Genomic DNA, 19,240 nt, shown 5'->3' with positions numbered 1-19,240 from the left:
AAGCTGACAAATGTTTCCTTAAGGACATTCTGAAATTATACACATTTTTTTTCATCTTAAGATATATCATCCGTATTATGTATACATTAAAGGCAATTGAAAAAAAGAATACCTCATAATATGCACTATAGATCAAAGCTATCAAACCACATCAAAAAATGGTTTTATTAGAAATGAATAATTCAGATTGATGTTTTGCTTTTGATCTTGTACCTTCTCAACATTTATTCAAAAGGCAGTTATTTTGATGTGTAATTAAGTGTTTAACTCTTTGTAAAAAAAATAATATGTCACATAATTCCATGTAATAAACTCTTTATGTATTTTTTTAGGCGAGACAACAAAACATTGCAGAAGATTCTTAATGATCAATTATATAAAATTGGGTGATGGGATTATTCAATTATGGAATACACAGTTAGCTCTAGTAAATCTTGACTGTGTATTTTTAGACCAATCCTATATATTTTTTATGTGGTCATAAAATGCTTATATATTATCATGCCTTCACTTTTATTCTGAATCCACTTCCGTCCATGATCTGCTTTTGCCTATCACTGGGAGTTAAGCCTCCAACATAAAAGTGATGAAAATTCTCTCTCAAAGTGTGAATATCTCATCTATTCTTTACCTTCTCACTCCTGCTCCAACTTTCTTCCTTCTTTGTACTTCTGAAAATGTATCTCCCCTGTTGAATTCAAAAGGACAGCAAGAACGATTTTTATCGCCGCTGAAGTCCGAGGCCGTTTTTTTTAGGCCCAATGTTTGAACTGGTAAAAACGTCAGTTTTTATAGAATTTGGCTCTAATAGCAGGTGAACGAAAAAAATTTGAAAGGCTAATAACTTCCCAGACTGAAACTGTCATTACGGTTTGTCAGGAAAATTATTAAAAGAAAAGGTGGTGCAAAAACATCTAATTTTAGCTTTTATATTTGTAGATAAATCAAGTGGGGAATGGTCAAGAAAATATTTATATATGTAAAGAGTCTGTCACGCTTATTTGCTTGAGTGACAATGTTTAAAAATCCATGTTCATCCCTGCTAACTGAATATTGAGCTCTGTAAAATGCAAAGTAAATGATGGTTATAAATATAACAGTGAAAGTAGTCTCACCTTTCACATTCATAGCCATTGTTCAAGTTTGTCAAGAAACACACTGTATAACTAAAACTAAAATCAATATGTCTTACTTTAAATACATTAAGTTGACAAACTAATAAAGTTTTGTTTGCTTTTTGTTTGTATTTTTTATATGAAGAGAGGAAATAAACCTTACAGCTATTCAATGTACCAACAGCAAACAGCTGTGGTTATATAACATTTCTTTAGTCGAGACATCAACAAAATGTTGCATAACTTCCTTTGTTTAACATGGTATTAGAAAACTTATCTACTAAGCCCTGAAAAAACATTTGTAATCTCTGCCGATTGATAAAGCTTCCAAAAAATACATTTTAATACAGAATATAATCAAGCAGTTTCTCAAACCAAAACAAACCCACGATCAAATTAATCAGCTTGGAAAATGTCACTAATTTTGCCCTATACACACCTCCCAGAGAGTAAGCAAATGACAAAAATGACAATAGCAAAGCGAAACACAGGACACAAAAGCCCATCAGAGATCTCAGGGGAAACGCAGCTCAATCTATTGTTTTGCTAAGCTCTTCTCTCTGTGGGTGACGAATGAAATGTGCAACAGGCTTTGGAGCAAAGCTACATTCGTATGACAAACATCTCACACTGGCCTTTTCAGCAAGTGGAGATACAACCCAGACAAAAAAAGAAATGCTAAAATAAATACAATTATGTTTGATGATGTGAAGGTCACAGAAGATGTTTAAGAAAGACTATGTAGACATTTAAAGAACATGCACAATTTGAATCATATTGCACTGATGTGTTAAATGACTTCTTCGCATTATTTTCCGTGAGTCGACGGGACACCAATAATCAAATCATAGCAGCAACAATAATCCAGAGAATAATCCATATGAGACATTTATTGTTAGTAATAAACCACTTGCAGCATATTTGTAAAACATACCACCGTGCTCAACAGATGTGCAGCAAAGATGTGGTCAAAGTAGCAATGGGAAGAAAAATCAAACTCACCTTAGCGACCCTGTTGGCAACCTCCCGGCCCACCATTAGTCCCTGGACAAACGTCCGTGCAGCGATAAAAGCCCTGGTGACCTGGGCCTTCAGCTTTCTGGGCACATCTCCAAAGGGCTTCAGCTGATCGGTGTATTTACTGACACACTCCAGGTAGTCTTCTGTGAAGTGGTACTGGGAGTTGAGCAGCTGGAACATTCGCTCCAGGAGTCTGGACCAGAAGTCGTTGAGCATCTCCTCCAAGTTGACGTTGCCCCCAGTGTAGTAGCGCTTTAGCTCAGTGAACAGGTCCTGAAATACCTCAGAGTTCTGCATATACAGCTTCCCATATGTCCGCGTGAACATACTGTTAAGAGACTTCTCAGAATTGTCCAGCAGCTCCAAGAAGAACTCTAGAAGGATGGATGACAGGGGGAGAGGAGGGAGGGATAGAAAGGAGATGAAAATGGGTCAGAACACAGATCTTAAGAGTATATCTTTTTGCCAATAATTTAAATTAAACCAAAGCAGTTACAAGTGTAAACGCACTTCAAGTGCTGTTGCATAGATGGTAGTTTAACATCTACTTTTATAACTCTCTCTGCACATACAGGAGCAGAGTATAACCGCCAACAGGAGGAACTTGATTATGTGACGAAAGTCAGTCCAAAGCATTAATAATTTAATAGCAGAAATAATGGGCCACAAGGACTATGAATGATTAATGTAAAGGTTCTGATTGCATACTGTAACAAAATATTCATAAGTTTTAGACACAGACACTAGTATACATTATCATCCTGTGAACCCACCATTATTCCCAGATGCATTCGTTTCTCACTGAAACAAATTATATGTCCACCGAGGCAGCTGGCCTATGAGCCCATAATTGAATATAGTGTTACAGAAGCTTTATTCGCGTCAAATAATCTGAAGAGCATGCAACAAATTTCCATTGTGCGACAAGCACATCTGTTTCATTTCTATTAATATATTTGCCATTGATTTCGTATATGCAGCCCATACTGTGTAACAATGTCATTCCCAATAAGGCTTCATAACAGATGTCCTTCAGCGTGAAGAGTATATTCTTTTCACAGCAATAATCAATTTTACACTACATGTATTACCAATTGTGTTTCTTCTACATGAGTGAAAGCATGGTGGTTGAAGCAATCATAGCTGTCGTTCATAGATTCAAATGTAGTATGGCCAGGTAATGAACATTTATCAACAGGTAATTCTCTGACCTTGTCACTTGGTAAATTACTGGGATACTATTCACAAGATATACTGATCAATGTTGTGACTCATGAGGAGTTTTTCGATCCCAGATTGAGACAAAGAAATCGCCCATTGTTGACTCACAAGTTCTTTAATTGTCAATGGTAGTTAAAATCCCACACAGATCTTACAAGGAGCCAATTTTACCAGAAGTTTTTGTCAGATCTAAAAAAACAAATAGCTCGCTGGTGGATCCTAAACTTAATTAAACAAAACTTAAAAGAAAAAAGAACAAAAAGTGTCCACTGCAATTTTTATAAAGTTACTCAAACAATGTGTTTTTCATATTTTAATCCATACATTACTTAATCAGACATAGACATGTAACTGCACAAATGCAACAATGCACTCCACCAAATATGTTATTGCTTCTTTATCTGTTTAAGAAATTTTTTTTTTTTCATGTGAGGATCTCTGCAGTTTTAACTCAGCTAACAAAGAGAACTTAAAAAAAAAAAAAGCTGAATTAACTGGGGAGTCTCACAGAAGCCTGCTTTAGAGAGTCCCATGTTCCCCAGTGCACAGACATAAATGTTGGGCAAGATCATAACACATCTCTCTGTGCATAAATGATACATATTCGTCCACCTCTCTTTGCAAATAAACAGTTCAGTCATTTCACATTGCGGGCTAATTAACCATCCGTGCTCTTCTCTCTTTGTTGGGTATTCTGGTTGGCTGACATTCATTCAGTTATTTAATTGTAATAATAGCAATCACACCCTTAATTCTGGTGTTCATTCTGGAAATAATAAAGCTGCCTTTTTCAGATAATGATATTTTAGTCAAGCAGTAAAATTAATCCATCTGTACAAAATATTTTTTTTTTCTAGTAATGCAAGGGACTGCTATACGATCAAATCAAGTGCTAGAAATGTTTCACAGATTTATTGATTCATAAATTCAGAATGAAATATTTTCAGATTCAGTATTCATTTTTATCATGGTTTCAGATTATTGCATTCTATTTTAAATATTGATTTCTGGGTTAAAGTTTCATTAAAAAAACAAAACAAAAAAAACTAATACTGTCAACTACTGTATATTCATTGTGAAATATTCACCAATAATGGCAAGATTAGCAAAATTATGTTATGGTTAGAACTCGTACTTTAAAGCCAGAATATCCCGGTTTAATATCGGGACTTGAGGGCATTTCTGTGAGGAGTTTTTCCTCTGCATGTGAGAGGGTACTCCTGTTTCCTCCCACAGTGTAAAAAGTGATTACTCTGAAATTGCCTGTAGGTGTGGCGGTGTGGGACTGTCTGTGTCTCCATGCTCACACAGTGATGGACTGGCAACCTGTCCATGCTCTACTCTGTCTTTGCACACAGTCAGCTGGGTGAGGTCAGATGGGTACGTACTGTCCACATCATTTCTAATTAAATTAGGAATTAATATTGTTCTGGAATAATAATGTTGTTTTGTTTCAATAAACAGTCTCTTGAACAATTGATTTCAATTTGCAGCTTGAACCCTAAATACTCATGCTCCTCGAACTACAAAGGAAACAGACACAGGATTCATGACAGCTGTCATGACCTCATGATCCACATGTTAAAATGAACGTGTCGTGTATTATTCTATGTGATTTTGTCAAGTAGAGTAATAAAAACACTCATTCAGCAGCTGAGTTCAAAAGTCAAAGGCTGAATAGTTCAACATTGTTGATAAGCGTGGATCCTGTATACAATACTTCACGGTGCACATAGCCATCAGCGTGAGTGCCTGAATGTTCAGTGTTTACATCAAGTCATATAAAAGAGTATACTCTTTTCATTTTAGGGAATTACAGCTCACTTGGTCAGTTTTTTTTTCTTTTTTCTTTTTTTTTATTTCTTGAGTTGAATTGTCCCAGTAAGTCCACACTTAACACAGTTGCACTATTCCCTAGTCACTCATTCCAGTTTCCTTGCAACTAAATGACCTCCCATTACACCAACATTTTTTAAATATTAGGAGCCTGCAGGGCTTTTTGTCTTTTCTTTTTCCAATTAGATTTGAATCAAGGTCATGTAACGCCCATGTGTATTGTCTATGCTATGACATTTCCGTATTACCATTTCAAGTGCTTACAAGATGGTGGACAAATCTAGTCACCGCACAGCAATGATTCCTATGTTAACAATTAATTTGATACTAATTGTACATTAAAACCCTTTCGAGTATTGGCAAGGGGAAAGTATTCAAAATACATTGCTCCGTTTTACTTCTTTTTACACAGTAGCAGATGAAATTCAAGCTTTTTCAGAAATGTATCCCAATCATCAGATGAGCTTCTGCCTTTTGAAATTCCATACCGTGAAAGACGACAGACATACTGTTTTTACCAAAATCCATACTATCTTCAAGGAACTGCTGTCCTTTTATACTAATATTACACATATTACATGTAAGAGGTTAACTATGCAGCCAAGTACACAATGAATAAAAAAATACTACTCAAGACATCTGTGTAGTTCAATGGGTTGCGAGCGATGACACATTACAAGCATTTCCATCAAATTAATGACCTTCTGAGGACTAAGATGAAATGTATGAAGGAAAAAGAAATTTGTATTCACGAACTGAATCAAGTTTTACAAAGACTATCTCAGACTATAACAATCACGGTCTGCACAAGATCACACAGTGTTCTGTGCAGCAGTGTAAACTCAATCAAGGTACACAGGACATATTGGATAATAAAGCCGAATTCAATAGCCAGTGGATTTGAATTATAAGAATAGCTTCGATAATAATTACTTCCAAACACTGAAGGAGAAACAGGCTAATGATAATCATGCGTGTTATGATTTTAAAAGCTGAATGCATAGTATACATCATTGTTGTTGTCTTAAATGAAATAACTTCTGAGTTCATCACACACACACACTTACTGTTAACCAACATACTTGTCGGTGCTGCTGTTACAGTACTGAGACTATAGACAGCATAACATAATCAGTCTCCAAGATGTCACAATTAACCATTCCGTAAAGTCTGACCGATGCTACAAACTACAGCTATGTACTTATAACCTCAAGAAAAGCAGCAGAAAAGATGACAAGACAAAAGCAGCACCAGCACTGCAGCAAAACAATACCTTTCCAATGGGGTGAAATATTGGACTACATCCAAATGGTCTGTCTGCTTCCACACTGAGCATTTTCCTGAACGTAAATATTCCTCGAATAATTGCTGAGTTCTTTATTTCCTGAGGGAAACAGTGGGTACATAGCATAGATGACATACAAGATATGTTTGTTATTCTTGCATACTGAACTACTAGTAATATAGTGGAGAGCTACATGGCACCGTCAATCTCACTGTTGATGTTACATAGTGTAAATCTGATAAACTTTTATGACTAGTGACTTATCGTCCGTAAGACTCTTCAGATTAACTACTTCCAGCTTCTTCCAGCTACTTCCAGCAAAATCACATCTAAATCTATACAAACTGGTGTCTTGAGCTCTAAAGACAATGGTTCTCAATCCAACAGATCACCATTTAGATGTGGTTGAAGAGGCGATTCAAATCATAGATATGCAGTTAACAAATGTGAATCTACTGTTTGACAGCATCAAGTCAATAAGACCAAAGTCTCTGGGGAATTTTTGAAATGACCCGTTGAATGTCACTGAACTAACTTAAATTGCAACATAGGGTCAACACAGAAACGATGTATATGTGTATTTTGTATTACTGAATTTAGAATAGCCTGTTTGAAAAGAAAAGCCCAGAGGTTTCTGGATTAGTATGCAAACACATTGAAATAATCAACACCCATCACCATTGGTTTTATTTGTGATTCTAAGGCCTGTTACCTGAAAAACAAGCTGCACTGGTGGCTTTAAACTGCAGCTACAGCTTGCCAACTCATAATGAGTGAGTCGCTCTCTGTTGGCCAAAGTACATATTTGGCCAGGGAATTATCATTGAGAGTTATTGACCTTGGATAACATTCAGCTAACCGGCCTTCAGGATCTTAATACTTGGAAATATGTCAATATATGGCTGCATGCTGATGGATGAATCATCAATCATCCAAATCTCTCAAATAACGAAGCTTGTACGGTGGGTTAACAGTTAATCAAATATTAATCTAAAACCCAATTCTGGCTTTTGACAATTAAATGGACAGAACTGACAGCGATACTTTAAATGCGTGTTAAATCAAACTCCTCCTCAATGAGCTTCACATTTGACTTTTTTTCCCCCCACTTGTCTGCAGCTGCAAAAAGCTGCCGTCCAGGGCCGAGAAGTGATATATAACAGAAGGAGCAGGACAGGAAAAGAAAAATCAGGTGAATGAGGTGGAAGGAAAGAAATTCCTGAAGAGAATCATCAATCATTGTTTGAAAGTATTTTGGGGTTTGAGACATAATAGCCATGAAGAAATTAATGCACAAAAAGTCCCCTAGATTTGTGTTGTGCTGCCAAGAAACACAAACAAAATGTTATCATTACTCATCTATCCATACGCCTCCTATACAGCTTTATCCAATCCAGGTTGGTTGGGGGGGGGATGGAGTGGAGCCTTTCTGGATGACTGTGAGCAAAGACAGGGTGCAGCCTGCACAGGCTACCAGTCCATCACAATAAAAAAGAAAGAGACAATCTCCCACATAGTCTCACATTCACACCTACAGCAGTAGTAACTAAACAACCCCAAAAGAGTTCCGGCTGTGGGTGGAAGATATATACATGCATACATACATACATACATACATACATACATACATACATACATACATACATACATACATACATACATACATACATACATACATACATACATACATACATACATACATACATACATACATACATACATACATACATACATACAGAAAATATATTCAGAAGAAAACTAACCTGTCTTGTGTTCCTATTAGTGGGTGAACAACAATCCAAGTGAATTGGATTCACAATGATAGAAAGAGTTGACATTCAAGGATCAAAAGCGGCTATATCCACAAGATGATCCAACAAATACTGAAGTTGAGTTGTCAAGTACTTTCAGACAATCTGCAGGATGTGAACACTGCCCAGAGCAAAAAATAGTAAACATTTGACATCCAAGAAAGACCGTCTACGATGAAGAGTTGGACATCACCAGGGCCCAATATAATCCATATACTGTATACTGGCTGAAGAGATTGACTTTGCTTCACAAGAGACGAGCAGCACAAATAAATCAGTTGCTAAGGCAAGGGCCCATCTGCAGTGAAGGATCCCCAACAGGGAACCAACCCAACTTGCTACTGACAGATAACCTGCCTCTGTATAACATGAAAGCTCCTATCAGGCACCGTGGCAGCGAAGATCAACAGGCATATAGCATGAGTGAGGCACAGAAAGGAATTATTACTACTGCTAGAGGAGCCAAACACCAGCTACTGGTTGACAGAGCAGTTGCCAGAAATGGAAAGAACAGACAGATCAAACCGTGCAGTGCCTGGATTGAATACAAGACGGCCTGTTATTCAGTGCCACACACATGGATATTGGAATGTCTGGATCTGTACAGGGTCAACAAGACACTAAGAGCCTTCTTCAAAGATTCCATATGATTGTGGAAGACCACCCTGGAAGCAAACTGTAAGCCAATCACACAAGTTGACAAGTAGGGCATATACTGGGGGGGATGTAATGCCACCACTGCTGTTCTTTATAGGCCTGTACCCCCTCAGTCAGATCATCACAAAGATTGGCTTTGGATACCGATACTGATTCCAAAGTGGGGCAACAATCAGCCACCTGCTCTACATGGACAACATTGAGTTGTACGCCAAGAATAGGAGAAAAATCCACTCAGTGATTCACACCAGCAAGATCTGGACTACTGACATAGGAATGTCATTTGGGTTTAGGTCTGGTTGGATGGAATCAAAGAGAGGCAAGACAATCAGAATTGAAGGGGTTGTCCTACTAGAGTGCAACATAGGTGATATCAAATATGTACAAACAACATAAAATTGCATGGCATGTCAACAAAAAATTCTCAATATATATATTTTTTTACATTATTTCACATTTTCCATGGAGAAATATCAAATAACCCATTAAAGTTCTTTCAGCAAATCACCGAATGATAACATTTGATTTCTATGACACTGACTTACTATTAAATAAAGGCTTTGTTATATAACATACAGTATCTTTAAGCTTCATAAAGTGCACGGAGAGGTCTGTTACATAAAGCTGCAGAATAAACTAATAATTCTATTTGTTCCAACATGTACAAATGATTAGCACAATTAATTAATCATTAGCTTACTTCTGAAAACAATCAGAAGTCAAAGGAATGATAAGTCACACAATAACTGAGGTACAGTCCTACATTAGTGAGAACTTTTTTCTACTGCTTACAAAATATACGAGGTGGTTGGACCCTTGAAGTCATTTTAAGTGTGAAAAATCAATTTTCTCTGAGAACAGAGCGTAGTCCTTTGATATCTGGCCTAATTACTGTAAATAATTATTATGATTAATAAAGGTGACCTTTCTGTTGCTCCGATAATAACACTTTAACCACCAAAGAAAATGGTGCAGTGACCCATTAATTTGACTTCACACTACTTGAAAACTCGGTGGCTCATTTTTTACAGCCTCAAACGATGGAAGCCATCATTGTTGGCGTAGTTAATTAAGGGCAAATTTCAATTAATGGTCCAACGGCTTCTAATAACCAGAGGGAAGTTATTGTACAAAGCTTCCCATAAACAATATTATACTTTGTATATTCTAGCCTGCTAATGTAATGCATTTCGAATGAGGTTGGAAAGACACAGAGCTGTCGGTGTGATGGCCAGAGGATGTTCAGAGAGTTACTATTTCCCTGTACACACAAGAACCCACTGACATTTCACAGAGTTAATAAAACTCTATGTCACTCTGTGATATCCCTAAGATGAGGCTTTTATCTACCTCTACACTTCAAGGAATTTTATCATTTACCCAACTTCATGTTTGATATGGATCAGAACTTTTTGATCCACTTGACAGCAGCATTGATTTTCCACAAAAAAATATTTCATTCCCAAGTGGGAAACGAAGCTAGTTTTTGTAGCGGCTTAAAGCCAAGTGAAGCACTTCAGCTACAAGTTAACAGTGTCAAGTATCCGTTTAAGGTGCTTCTCACCGTTGAAAGTACTTTGGGACTGTGGGACAAGTTAAGGTTTTAGATTGCAGTGGCAGAACTGTTGCCATTTCTTTGAGGGTTTCCTCATTGCAGGAAGACAAACGTAGAGTCAACGAGGTGCAACTAGACATAAGAATAAAAACGTAACCGGAGTGGTATTTGAAACTGGGAGCCAACGCATCGCCTAAGCGTAAAGTCTAACATTTCAGTGCCCAACCTATTCACTGTTATGTCCTTGTGTGCTTGTAAACTTAATCACATTCTCTCAATTCCTTCTTTGCCCTCATCAGATTTACTGCAGTCACTGGAGGCTGTTGTCTCAATGAAATGTAACTTTGGACTGTGGTATCCTGTTGCTCAGGTGATCTCTACTGTTTTTGTGTATCCGTGGGTGTTTGTTCATTTTAAGGTAAAACTGTCTCCAACTATTTCAGTGTTTCAGGCTTATTGTACTGACACTAATGATGCCCTGCATTTTTGGGACTCTGTGAGATGAGATGGGCTCTCGCCACACAGCAGTTTCCTTTGACAGAGAGGGAAACAATTCAAAGCTAATGTTCAGGTTGAGTTTTTATCTCCATGTGCTGCTTGTGTTGTAAAACAAATGTATGTACAGAATGCAACAGATCTTGAAAGCACAAAATGTTGACAAGTGAAATCTTACAATGTAAATAATGTAAAACATGATGCTTTCCAATAATTTCACTTTATCTTCATCTGCTTTAAATTCAATTTATAGTTTGTATCAAGTATTAGGTAATAACTGCTATGTCCAGATGGGGCGCGCTATAAATAATGGTAATAAATAACTATGAATCATGGTTAAAAGAGGGTCCTTTGGGAAAAAGTTTGATAAGCGCTGGACTATGATGTGGACATGCAGAGCCACATTCTAAATGCTTTGCACTTGTCTTTGAACCTTTCCAGCGCACACAGGAGAACTTCATATGATGGTACCGTAAGGACAACATCTGCACAAATCAGAGATGCCAATGTTAGTAAAGCAGCAACTATTTATGAAATAAATGTTGGAAATGTCATTGTTGCCTTTTGACACATTACAAATTAATACACCTGGCTGTACCGAAGTCTTTTGAGTCCAAACCAGTTTTGACATGTGCTATAGGTTTTCAAGATCAGATTATATCTAGAAATAAACTGTCTGACTGTTGATAAAATCTATATTTGACATTCAGGGTTTGCGTTCGTAAGCAGAAACAACAGTGTGCAGGTGTAGTCAGTTGCAGGGATTTTAACTAAAAGCTGTCCAGTTATTCGTGTTAGAACAGGAATTCAATTTCAAGTCCATCTGTACCATGAAAACAAACACAAAAATGATATCTGTTGTTTTGTTTTATTAATCAAATGTTTTTTTTTTCACAATTGGGTATCTTACATCTAAATGTACTAACCAACACTGACACATATCAAAACTATCCAAAAGCATTTAACACACTAATAAAACATCCTAAAAAACTGAATTTGAAAATAAATTGTAAAACTAAATAAAAATTCTGTGTTGGAAACTTGGGGTCTAAATAGGCATAATATATAGTGTGTACTTTCGCAAACTTTTTTTGTGAAAAAACAAAGATCACTAAAAGAGTCAGTTTGTTTAAACATTTCAATACTGACATAAAAACAAGGAAAATGTATGGATCTACTCTTTATTGAAAATGTAATCAAACCCGCTAGTAATATTGATTGTCAAAATGTCCTGGTCACTTCGAAAGCTGACCATTGAATTGTGCGGGACCAGCCCATTACCGCGGCTCTGACCTTGTCAGTCCTGATGATTCAGATCCCGTTACAGACGTGGTCATGGAGCTCCATGTTACGGAGTGAAGAAAAACAAGGCGGCCCATTGCATTCACTGTTCAGCTGAAACATTTAAATGTTACTGAACACCAGAATTGTCAGTAAAATACTTTTAAATTACTTCTATCTAATAGCATTTGATTCTCCGCATCAGATCGTACAATTTGCTGGACAAAGTACTATTGCCTGAGACTGCATCACAACCTGAAAATAAAGCTGGTGGATACATTCAAAGTCATGAAAATCCCTTCTCTTTTAGACTGCAATGACACCAAGTAGGTCACCAGTCATTTTTGTTTTTTTTCAAATGTTATGGAGAAACTGACAACACAAAGGACAAACAATAACTATACCGTGCATGTGTAGTGTATACGCCATATGCATACGGAATCAAGTTCTTTCTGTTTTGCATAAAGTTCAAAAATAAATATAAAATAAGATCAAAAGAAAACAAATCAGAATGTGCTCGTGTGTTTCCTGGCATTTAAATGACTATATATTACACGGCACGCATGCACACATATGTAAGAACTGTGGGTAATATAGTAAGTTCTTCCTCCTCTGTTTATGAGCACACTGAGCATGTTCAAATGATCAATACCAAATTTAAAAATAACTTATTTTAAGTTCATCTCCGTAACTAAAAAAAAGAAAGAGTTGGTTGTCTGTAATTCCTATATTAAAATATTGTCTCTCCAGTTACGATACTAAGTATCTACATTTCCATTTGACACAGTGAATACTTCCTCCCTCCAGCACATTGGCACACACCGATGTCAATGTGCTGTCTTGTGACTGGCTGGGCAGCTTTTCTTTTTTTTCTTTTGTCCTTGGATATAAAATATCTTTCTGCTGCAGCCAAGACATGTTTTTACTATCGCCAAATGTGTCCATGTCGACATTTTGGAGGATTACGTTTCTGAGGTTATGATGCATATTTTGCAGAAAAAAGGACAGTTAATTTGACATTTCTTGGAAAAACAAAACAAAGCCATAAAATATAGAGGGGAAAAACTAAATAAAAAGGAAAAAAGCCCATGTACAGTACATGCTTAACACACATGGAATTATTAGAAAATTATGAAAAAGATTAAATGATTTTACACATGTAAATGCAGGATTCCTGATGCAACAGAAGCTTTTTATATTAAGTGAATTACTGAGTAAGTTAAGTCTGCCAACACGATGGGGGTAAAGTGATAACAAACAGTCCATTTCATAAAACAATTTAAGTTTCCTTCAAATAAGAACATCCCAACTAAACACTCCAGCTTGAGTCATTAAATATTCAGAAACATCTGCTTTCCTTTGTGTCTCTGCTGATGTTGATGAATCCCAATCATTCGTTAAAGGGGAAGATAATACAATGGGATCTTAATTGTCATGAATTAACATATCCTAATGACACTCGATGAGGGGAAACATATTAGTCAGTGGAGAACACCCTTACTTTTTAATCACAAGGACTATTGTTGCACTGATTAAAGTGACAAACAAAAGCTTCAGTGATGCAGAAATAAAGGCATCAAATGAATGCCTAAATTCAAACAGTCTAGCAGCAGCCGGGGCGTAACTGCTTCATAAAAGAACAAGTGGTGACAGGAGATCACAGACGTGGCAAACTGTCACTTCAGAGAATCTCACAAAAACTCTTTTTTTCATTTGGAGGAGAGTGCAATACAGCAGAAAAGTGAAAGGCCACAAGGGGAGAAAGCAGCGTGTTCTCCCAAAGTGAGTCGGGGCATTTTTCACTGCTGGCGTTGGTCCAGGTTGGAACAATGACATCACGCCCAGCACTGAAACTCTTCACCATGTGATGGACTCATGGGAGTAAACCCTGTCGAGTTGCGGGTTGACAGAAAGGGAAGTGAGTCTCCCGACATTCTTGCTATCCCCTGAGCTCAAGAGCTTTAGGGACATCAGATTTTGAGATGCAATATTCACTTATCTAAAATCACTTATTCCTTACATTTTTGCATGAATGTCAGAACAGAGAAATGCAGAGTTTATACATGTATGTATAATCTAATGTGCATCAAAATTGATCAAAACAGAATAAATTGATCCACAAAGACAGTTTCAGACTGGTAGATTTATACACTATTAACCCTAGGATGCCTGGATTTATTTCGATTTAATGGCTCCATGATATTCAAAGTGTGCTTCTGTTTCTACTTCTAACATTATTAGATGTTAGAAGTATATATATATGTGTGTGTGTGTGTGTGTGTGTGTGTGTGTGTGTGTGTGTGTGTGTGTGTGTGTGTGTGTGTGTGTGTGTGTGTCAGCAAAATGTAACGTTTTTATTAAATATGTGCCTCAGTAAGTGTTTACGAGGATTGATATGAAGTCACGGTAGAGAAAAGGAAAATGGTGTCAGCTGTACTTGGTAATTTTTGGCCTTCAGGTATAGGTAAACTCAGAACTATGTTTGGTCTTATTATTTTGTTACAGCTAGAATCGTTCTCCAAAATGATGCAAACCAGAGGGTGTAGCATATCTCAGAGGAATTTCGTTCTTCTCCTTGGTCAGAGTTGAGTGGATTAGGTGTGAGCGTATGACTCTTGAGAAGGCAAACATCCCCAGGCTTCAATATTTCCACCAACATGTTTAACTGTCAGTTTGATACACTGCAGTATCATTCTCCTGCCGGTTCATCTCGTTACATACACCCATCTGTTGTCGTCATAAATCTGGAAGCTCGGATTCCACTGTGAATGGTAACTTTTTAAGTCAATCCATACTCTCCAAGTGTTTATCCTTGTTTCCCCTTTCTAAATGTTGCTTAGAAATATTAACCATTATCTGCACCAATACCTGACTGCCCTATTTGAATCGTACCAACTGGTATTATTTATTTAGTAAAATGTGAAGCTTTGGTGAAGACAATATTGTATATTTGAACAAAGATGATTTATCTCTGATTTTACATTTACTGCTGGTCACACCTATGGGCAATTTTTAAATTCACATTGAATCAACGGATTGTGGATGGAAGCCGGAGTACCTGATGGTAACCACATGGGGAGAATGTTTAAACACTGCAGAGAAAGGCTGTGGCTGGTATACAATAGGGGGTCTTATCAGAGAACATTTTTCACTGCTTTCTGATTAAGTTTTTGTGGTATTCAATGCCTTGATTATAAAGAAAAAATGTTACTTCCATAATGACTTTGTGTAATCCTGTCGTTGGTTCTGACGTTTTCCACAATTAAAATGATATTCTTAAAGGAGCATGCAAGGACTTTAATATGTTAATTTTTAAGAAATGTTACTTTTACATTCCGAATTGGAGCATTTCTCAGTGCACTTGAGAAACCTCTTTTTAGTTCTCTGCATCATACAATATAATACAATATAATGTTATTCTTAAGCATATGATCAATCACAAGGCTCTTAAAAAGTTACAAAGAGTTTTTGGGGGATCAAATCTCATCAATCTCATCTAAGGGAAAACTAGAATTCAGGTGGGTGACATCTGATTTTTTTAATTGAATGGGAAATTAAATATAAGAAAAGTTACTCTTCTACAAAGGAGGTAACATGGAATATACCAAGTGGTTGATTACATTTTCTAAATTAGAGTATGCATAAACTTGACATATTTTGTCTTAACTGTCCTTGTCATAAATTGTTACGTTTCAACAGTATATGGTAGACGAAAACATAACATCTTTAGATATGGATTTGCGTCACAATAGTGTGCATATCTGCAAAGCTCTGCTATTAATTAAAGTATCATCATCAACAATATGCAAACAGTTTTTGTTTACATTCATCAAAGTGAAATTGTCATACAGGTCATGGCTGGATTTACAGCCTGTCACATATAAGTGTCAACAGCTTTTACTGCAGCCATTGCTTCTCCTGGCATTTCAGAATGATCAAAGTGTAAAGATAAAAAGGATAACTTGACATTTGATGACAATCTAAATTAGATTTTTCAAAGTAAAAATGTTTTTTTCCTGGTCTGCACAGAAACTTGCGTGTTAGCTGTTGGTATGAGAAGAAAAAAAAACCATGCAGACAGCAGCTATTGATTTGATAGGTAGGTCAGTTCCCGTGCAATTGTACATCAATCTTAATCAAATTCGCTTTAACCCATGAAGGATGGCAAACAGATGAGTGAATAAATGAATACCAAAGGCTTTGATCCCCAGACAATATCACTACGCACTGATGACAATGCATTTTTTAATCCAATGACATTGTGTGCAATGAGACTGCACGGAGCTGACGACCAGGTGGTAAAATCCATTCTCCCCACATACATGATGCATATCACACTGGGGCCGACAGCATCAATACACCACGCAAGTAATTAAAGTCCTGCGTTGTAGGATATAGAAGAACAGGAGGCTGGTTTCTCACAGCCCATCAATCACGCAGTGGCAGCTCATTTAAAACATCTTTAAAATTAAAGTTGCTCCAGCCACAGCCTCTTACAAAGAGCAATTGTTTTCTGACAGCTAAGTGAATCTCATCTGGAATCTCAGGGAAAGGTTGAGTGTGGAATTCTTTTATGCAGAGAGCTGACAGACTGAATTGAGAGGGAGCCTGTTCTCTGTTCTCAAAGAAATAACTTTGCCTGTACTTGATGCTCTCTGATAGCAGCAGAGGGGGGGGATTCACATATTTGCCTTGGATAATGGGCTTTTAGACATAATAGCACACAGCCAGCTAGCCAAAACAGAGAGATTCCGCAATTCAGCATCTGCTGTATTAAAAGATGCTCAATGGTATCTAAAAGGTACCATCTGGTTCTGTAAATAAAGGATGAGTGGATACCCATGCCAGTTTCTTCAGCAGATTTGTAAGTTACTAAAAATAGTTTGTATTCGATAAGTTTCAATGAATGAGCATTACAAAACACCAATTTATAAAAAAAAAAAAAAAAAAGATACTGCACACAATAAGAAAATATTACTACTTAATGTAAAGAAATGTGAAAGGACATGCTAAAATTACAATATTTTAATCAGCTACTTGGATAAGCTGGTCACCTAAAATATGAATTTAATTAGGTTAAATTGCAATTCATTGTCACAATTCTCTGACGATACATTGTGAATATTGGCTGAAGACAAACCAAGATTCACAGAAATCCTTGATATCCAGAAGAACCGTTGTCATCCCTCCCACCTTAAATGTTTATGCCACTCTGTAGCTGTATTGTCCCCATAGTGACGAAAGTATTACAGTGAGTTTAAGGTACAAAACAAATCATGCATAATGAAGATCCTGCTTGCTTTAGTGAGATGTGTTGTTGTGAGTGATGTAGAGAAGCAACATACTAGAATTAACTGGTGCTGTACATTGAACAGGCTCCCCGAAGAAAGCCAATGATTGGAAAGTCATGTGAAGCTGCCAAACCTGTAAAGCTTACAGTATTCATTGCATACCGTTTTGTTGCTATGAGTCAGTTTCGTACGTGTGGTGATTTACCGACTGTGAGATTTATTTTTGCACAGGTCGGACACTGAGGACTAGATCCTCATAAAGCATTGTTGATGAATGGGAGGTTATGGGGATGACTGCATACTGAGTCAGCAGCAATGTTGCTTGGTTGAGCATCAGTATTATAAATGGAGGTGGATATGAAGGCAGTGGTTTCCAACAGCTGGTGCAGTTTGAATAGTGCTTGATTGAGTTTCGAGCCAGACCATAAACAGTCAATCAGTTCTATACATATAATAAGTGAGCTGATGAGTCAATTCAGTATATGCTGTAAATTGACAAGTTTCAATTAAACTCCAGTCACAATGAGGTAACCTGGGAAAACAATGGCCAAAAAGCCTATTCCTGGAGAACAAAGAAAAAATAAAATATGTTTAAGAGTAACTTCTTCAGTTACTTGCCATTTGTGCATCTGAGTTCAGGTAACAGGTGAAGATAATAAACACTGGAAACACTATCAGAGCGCTGTGTGTTTTTCAAATTAAGCCAACAAATGACTTAACTATATCTGGTAAAGGACCTGCTTTTCTATAAGAGACTAATTTCCAAACATTTTGTCATGAATTTAAATGAACAAGATACAAGAGAACCGTTTCTTGTATTTTCTGTTCTTGTAAATTTAAAACTGTTAAAAAAAACCCAAAACAAAACCAAAAAAAAAAAAAACTTTCACTGCTGCATTGGTATCAACATAAGAAACAGCAGCCGGCACAAAAAAAACCCTCAATCATTTGCAATGAAAAGTGATTTGTCATAGCCTCCGGTGTGGATCAGACAGGGCGATGATAGTTTAAGACTTGCTGAAAGATGGCGTGAACCAGGAGGGAGTTGCCTTTTAAATAAAGCATGGTGGTAAATTACATGAGATGACTGGAGCCAAAAGGCATAGTTTAGGAATAATAATGAGAGTGATGGAGAGTAGGAAGAAGTGAGAAGTGTTTCTGATCTTTCATTATGTAGGTACAACCACATTCACACACCACGGATCTCAATGAGCACCACCCTGCTAAATGTGACCAAAACAATCTTTTCATTACTATTTGTCTGTGAGGCGAGACGGCATGTTAACATTCAATTAGCTCCAAGTTAAATGCTACCCTGGAGACATTTTTAGGAGATGAACTTTTGGCAGATACATTAACCTTTGTGACTTCAAACAGACTCATTTTGTTTCAGAGGCTTGTGTTTCTTCCGGTGTGAGTGAAATTTGGCTCCAAGCTGTGCTACCAAATTGTCTAATCCAATCCAAGTGCCAGAACGTCAACATTTTCTGACAACCTTATCTGAGAAAGAAGTCCAGCAAACCAACACAGCAATGTACAAAAAAAAATAAAAAATGACTGGGTGGGAAATGGGGATTATTAACACGCATACTGAGATAAGACAACACGCTGTGTGATGAAAGTGTTTGGGATGGCTGCGAAACGCGAGCCCACATAGTCTGAATCTCCCCGCT

The 19,240-nt window shown here is 37.0% G+C and overlaps 1 protein-coding gene across 1 annotated transcript in view; it reads right to left on the bottom strand.

Moving 5' to 3' along the window:
* LOC308132308 (glypican-6-like) overlaps positions 1 to 19,240 on the bottom strand; it is a gene marked incomplete at its 5' end in the record, with an annotated part of 129,090 nt that overhangs the window by 62,322 nt on the left and 47,528 nt on the right. The window contains one exon of the mRNA XM_080499358.1: positions 2,118 to 2,509. Coding sequence (XP_080355484.1) covers positions 2,118 to 2,509 — 392 coding nt within the window. The remainder of the gene's footprint in view (positions 1 to 2,117; positions 2,510 to 19,240) is intronic.

Source organism: Blennius ocellaris, assembly GCF_963422515.1.
Source record: "Blennius ocellaris genome assembly, chromosome: 1".
NCBI classification, from domain to species: domain Eukaryota; kingdom Metazoa; phylum Chordata; class Actinopteri; order Blenniiformes; family Blenniidae; genus Blennius; species Blennius ocellaris.
The sequence above is the reverse complement of the archived record's forward strand: the minus strand, read 5'-3'. Positions and strand labels throughout refer to the sequence as shown.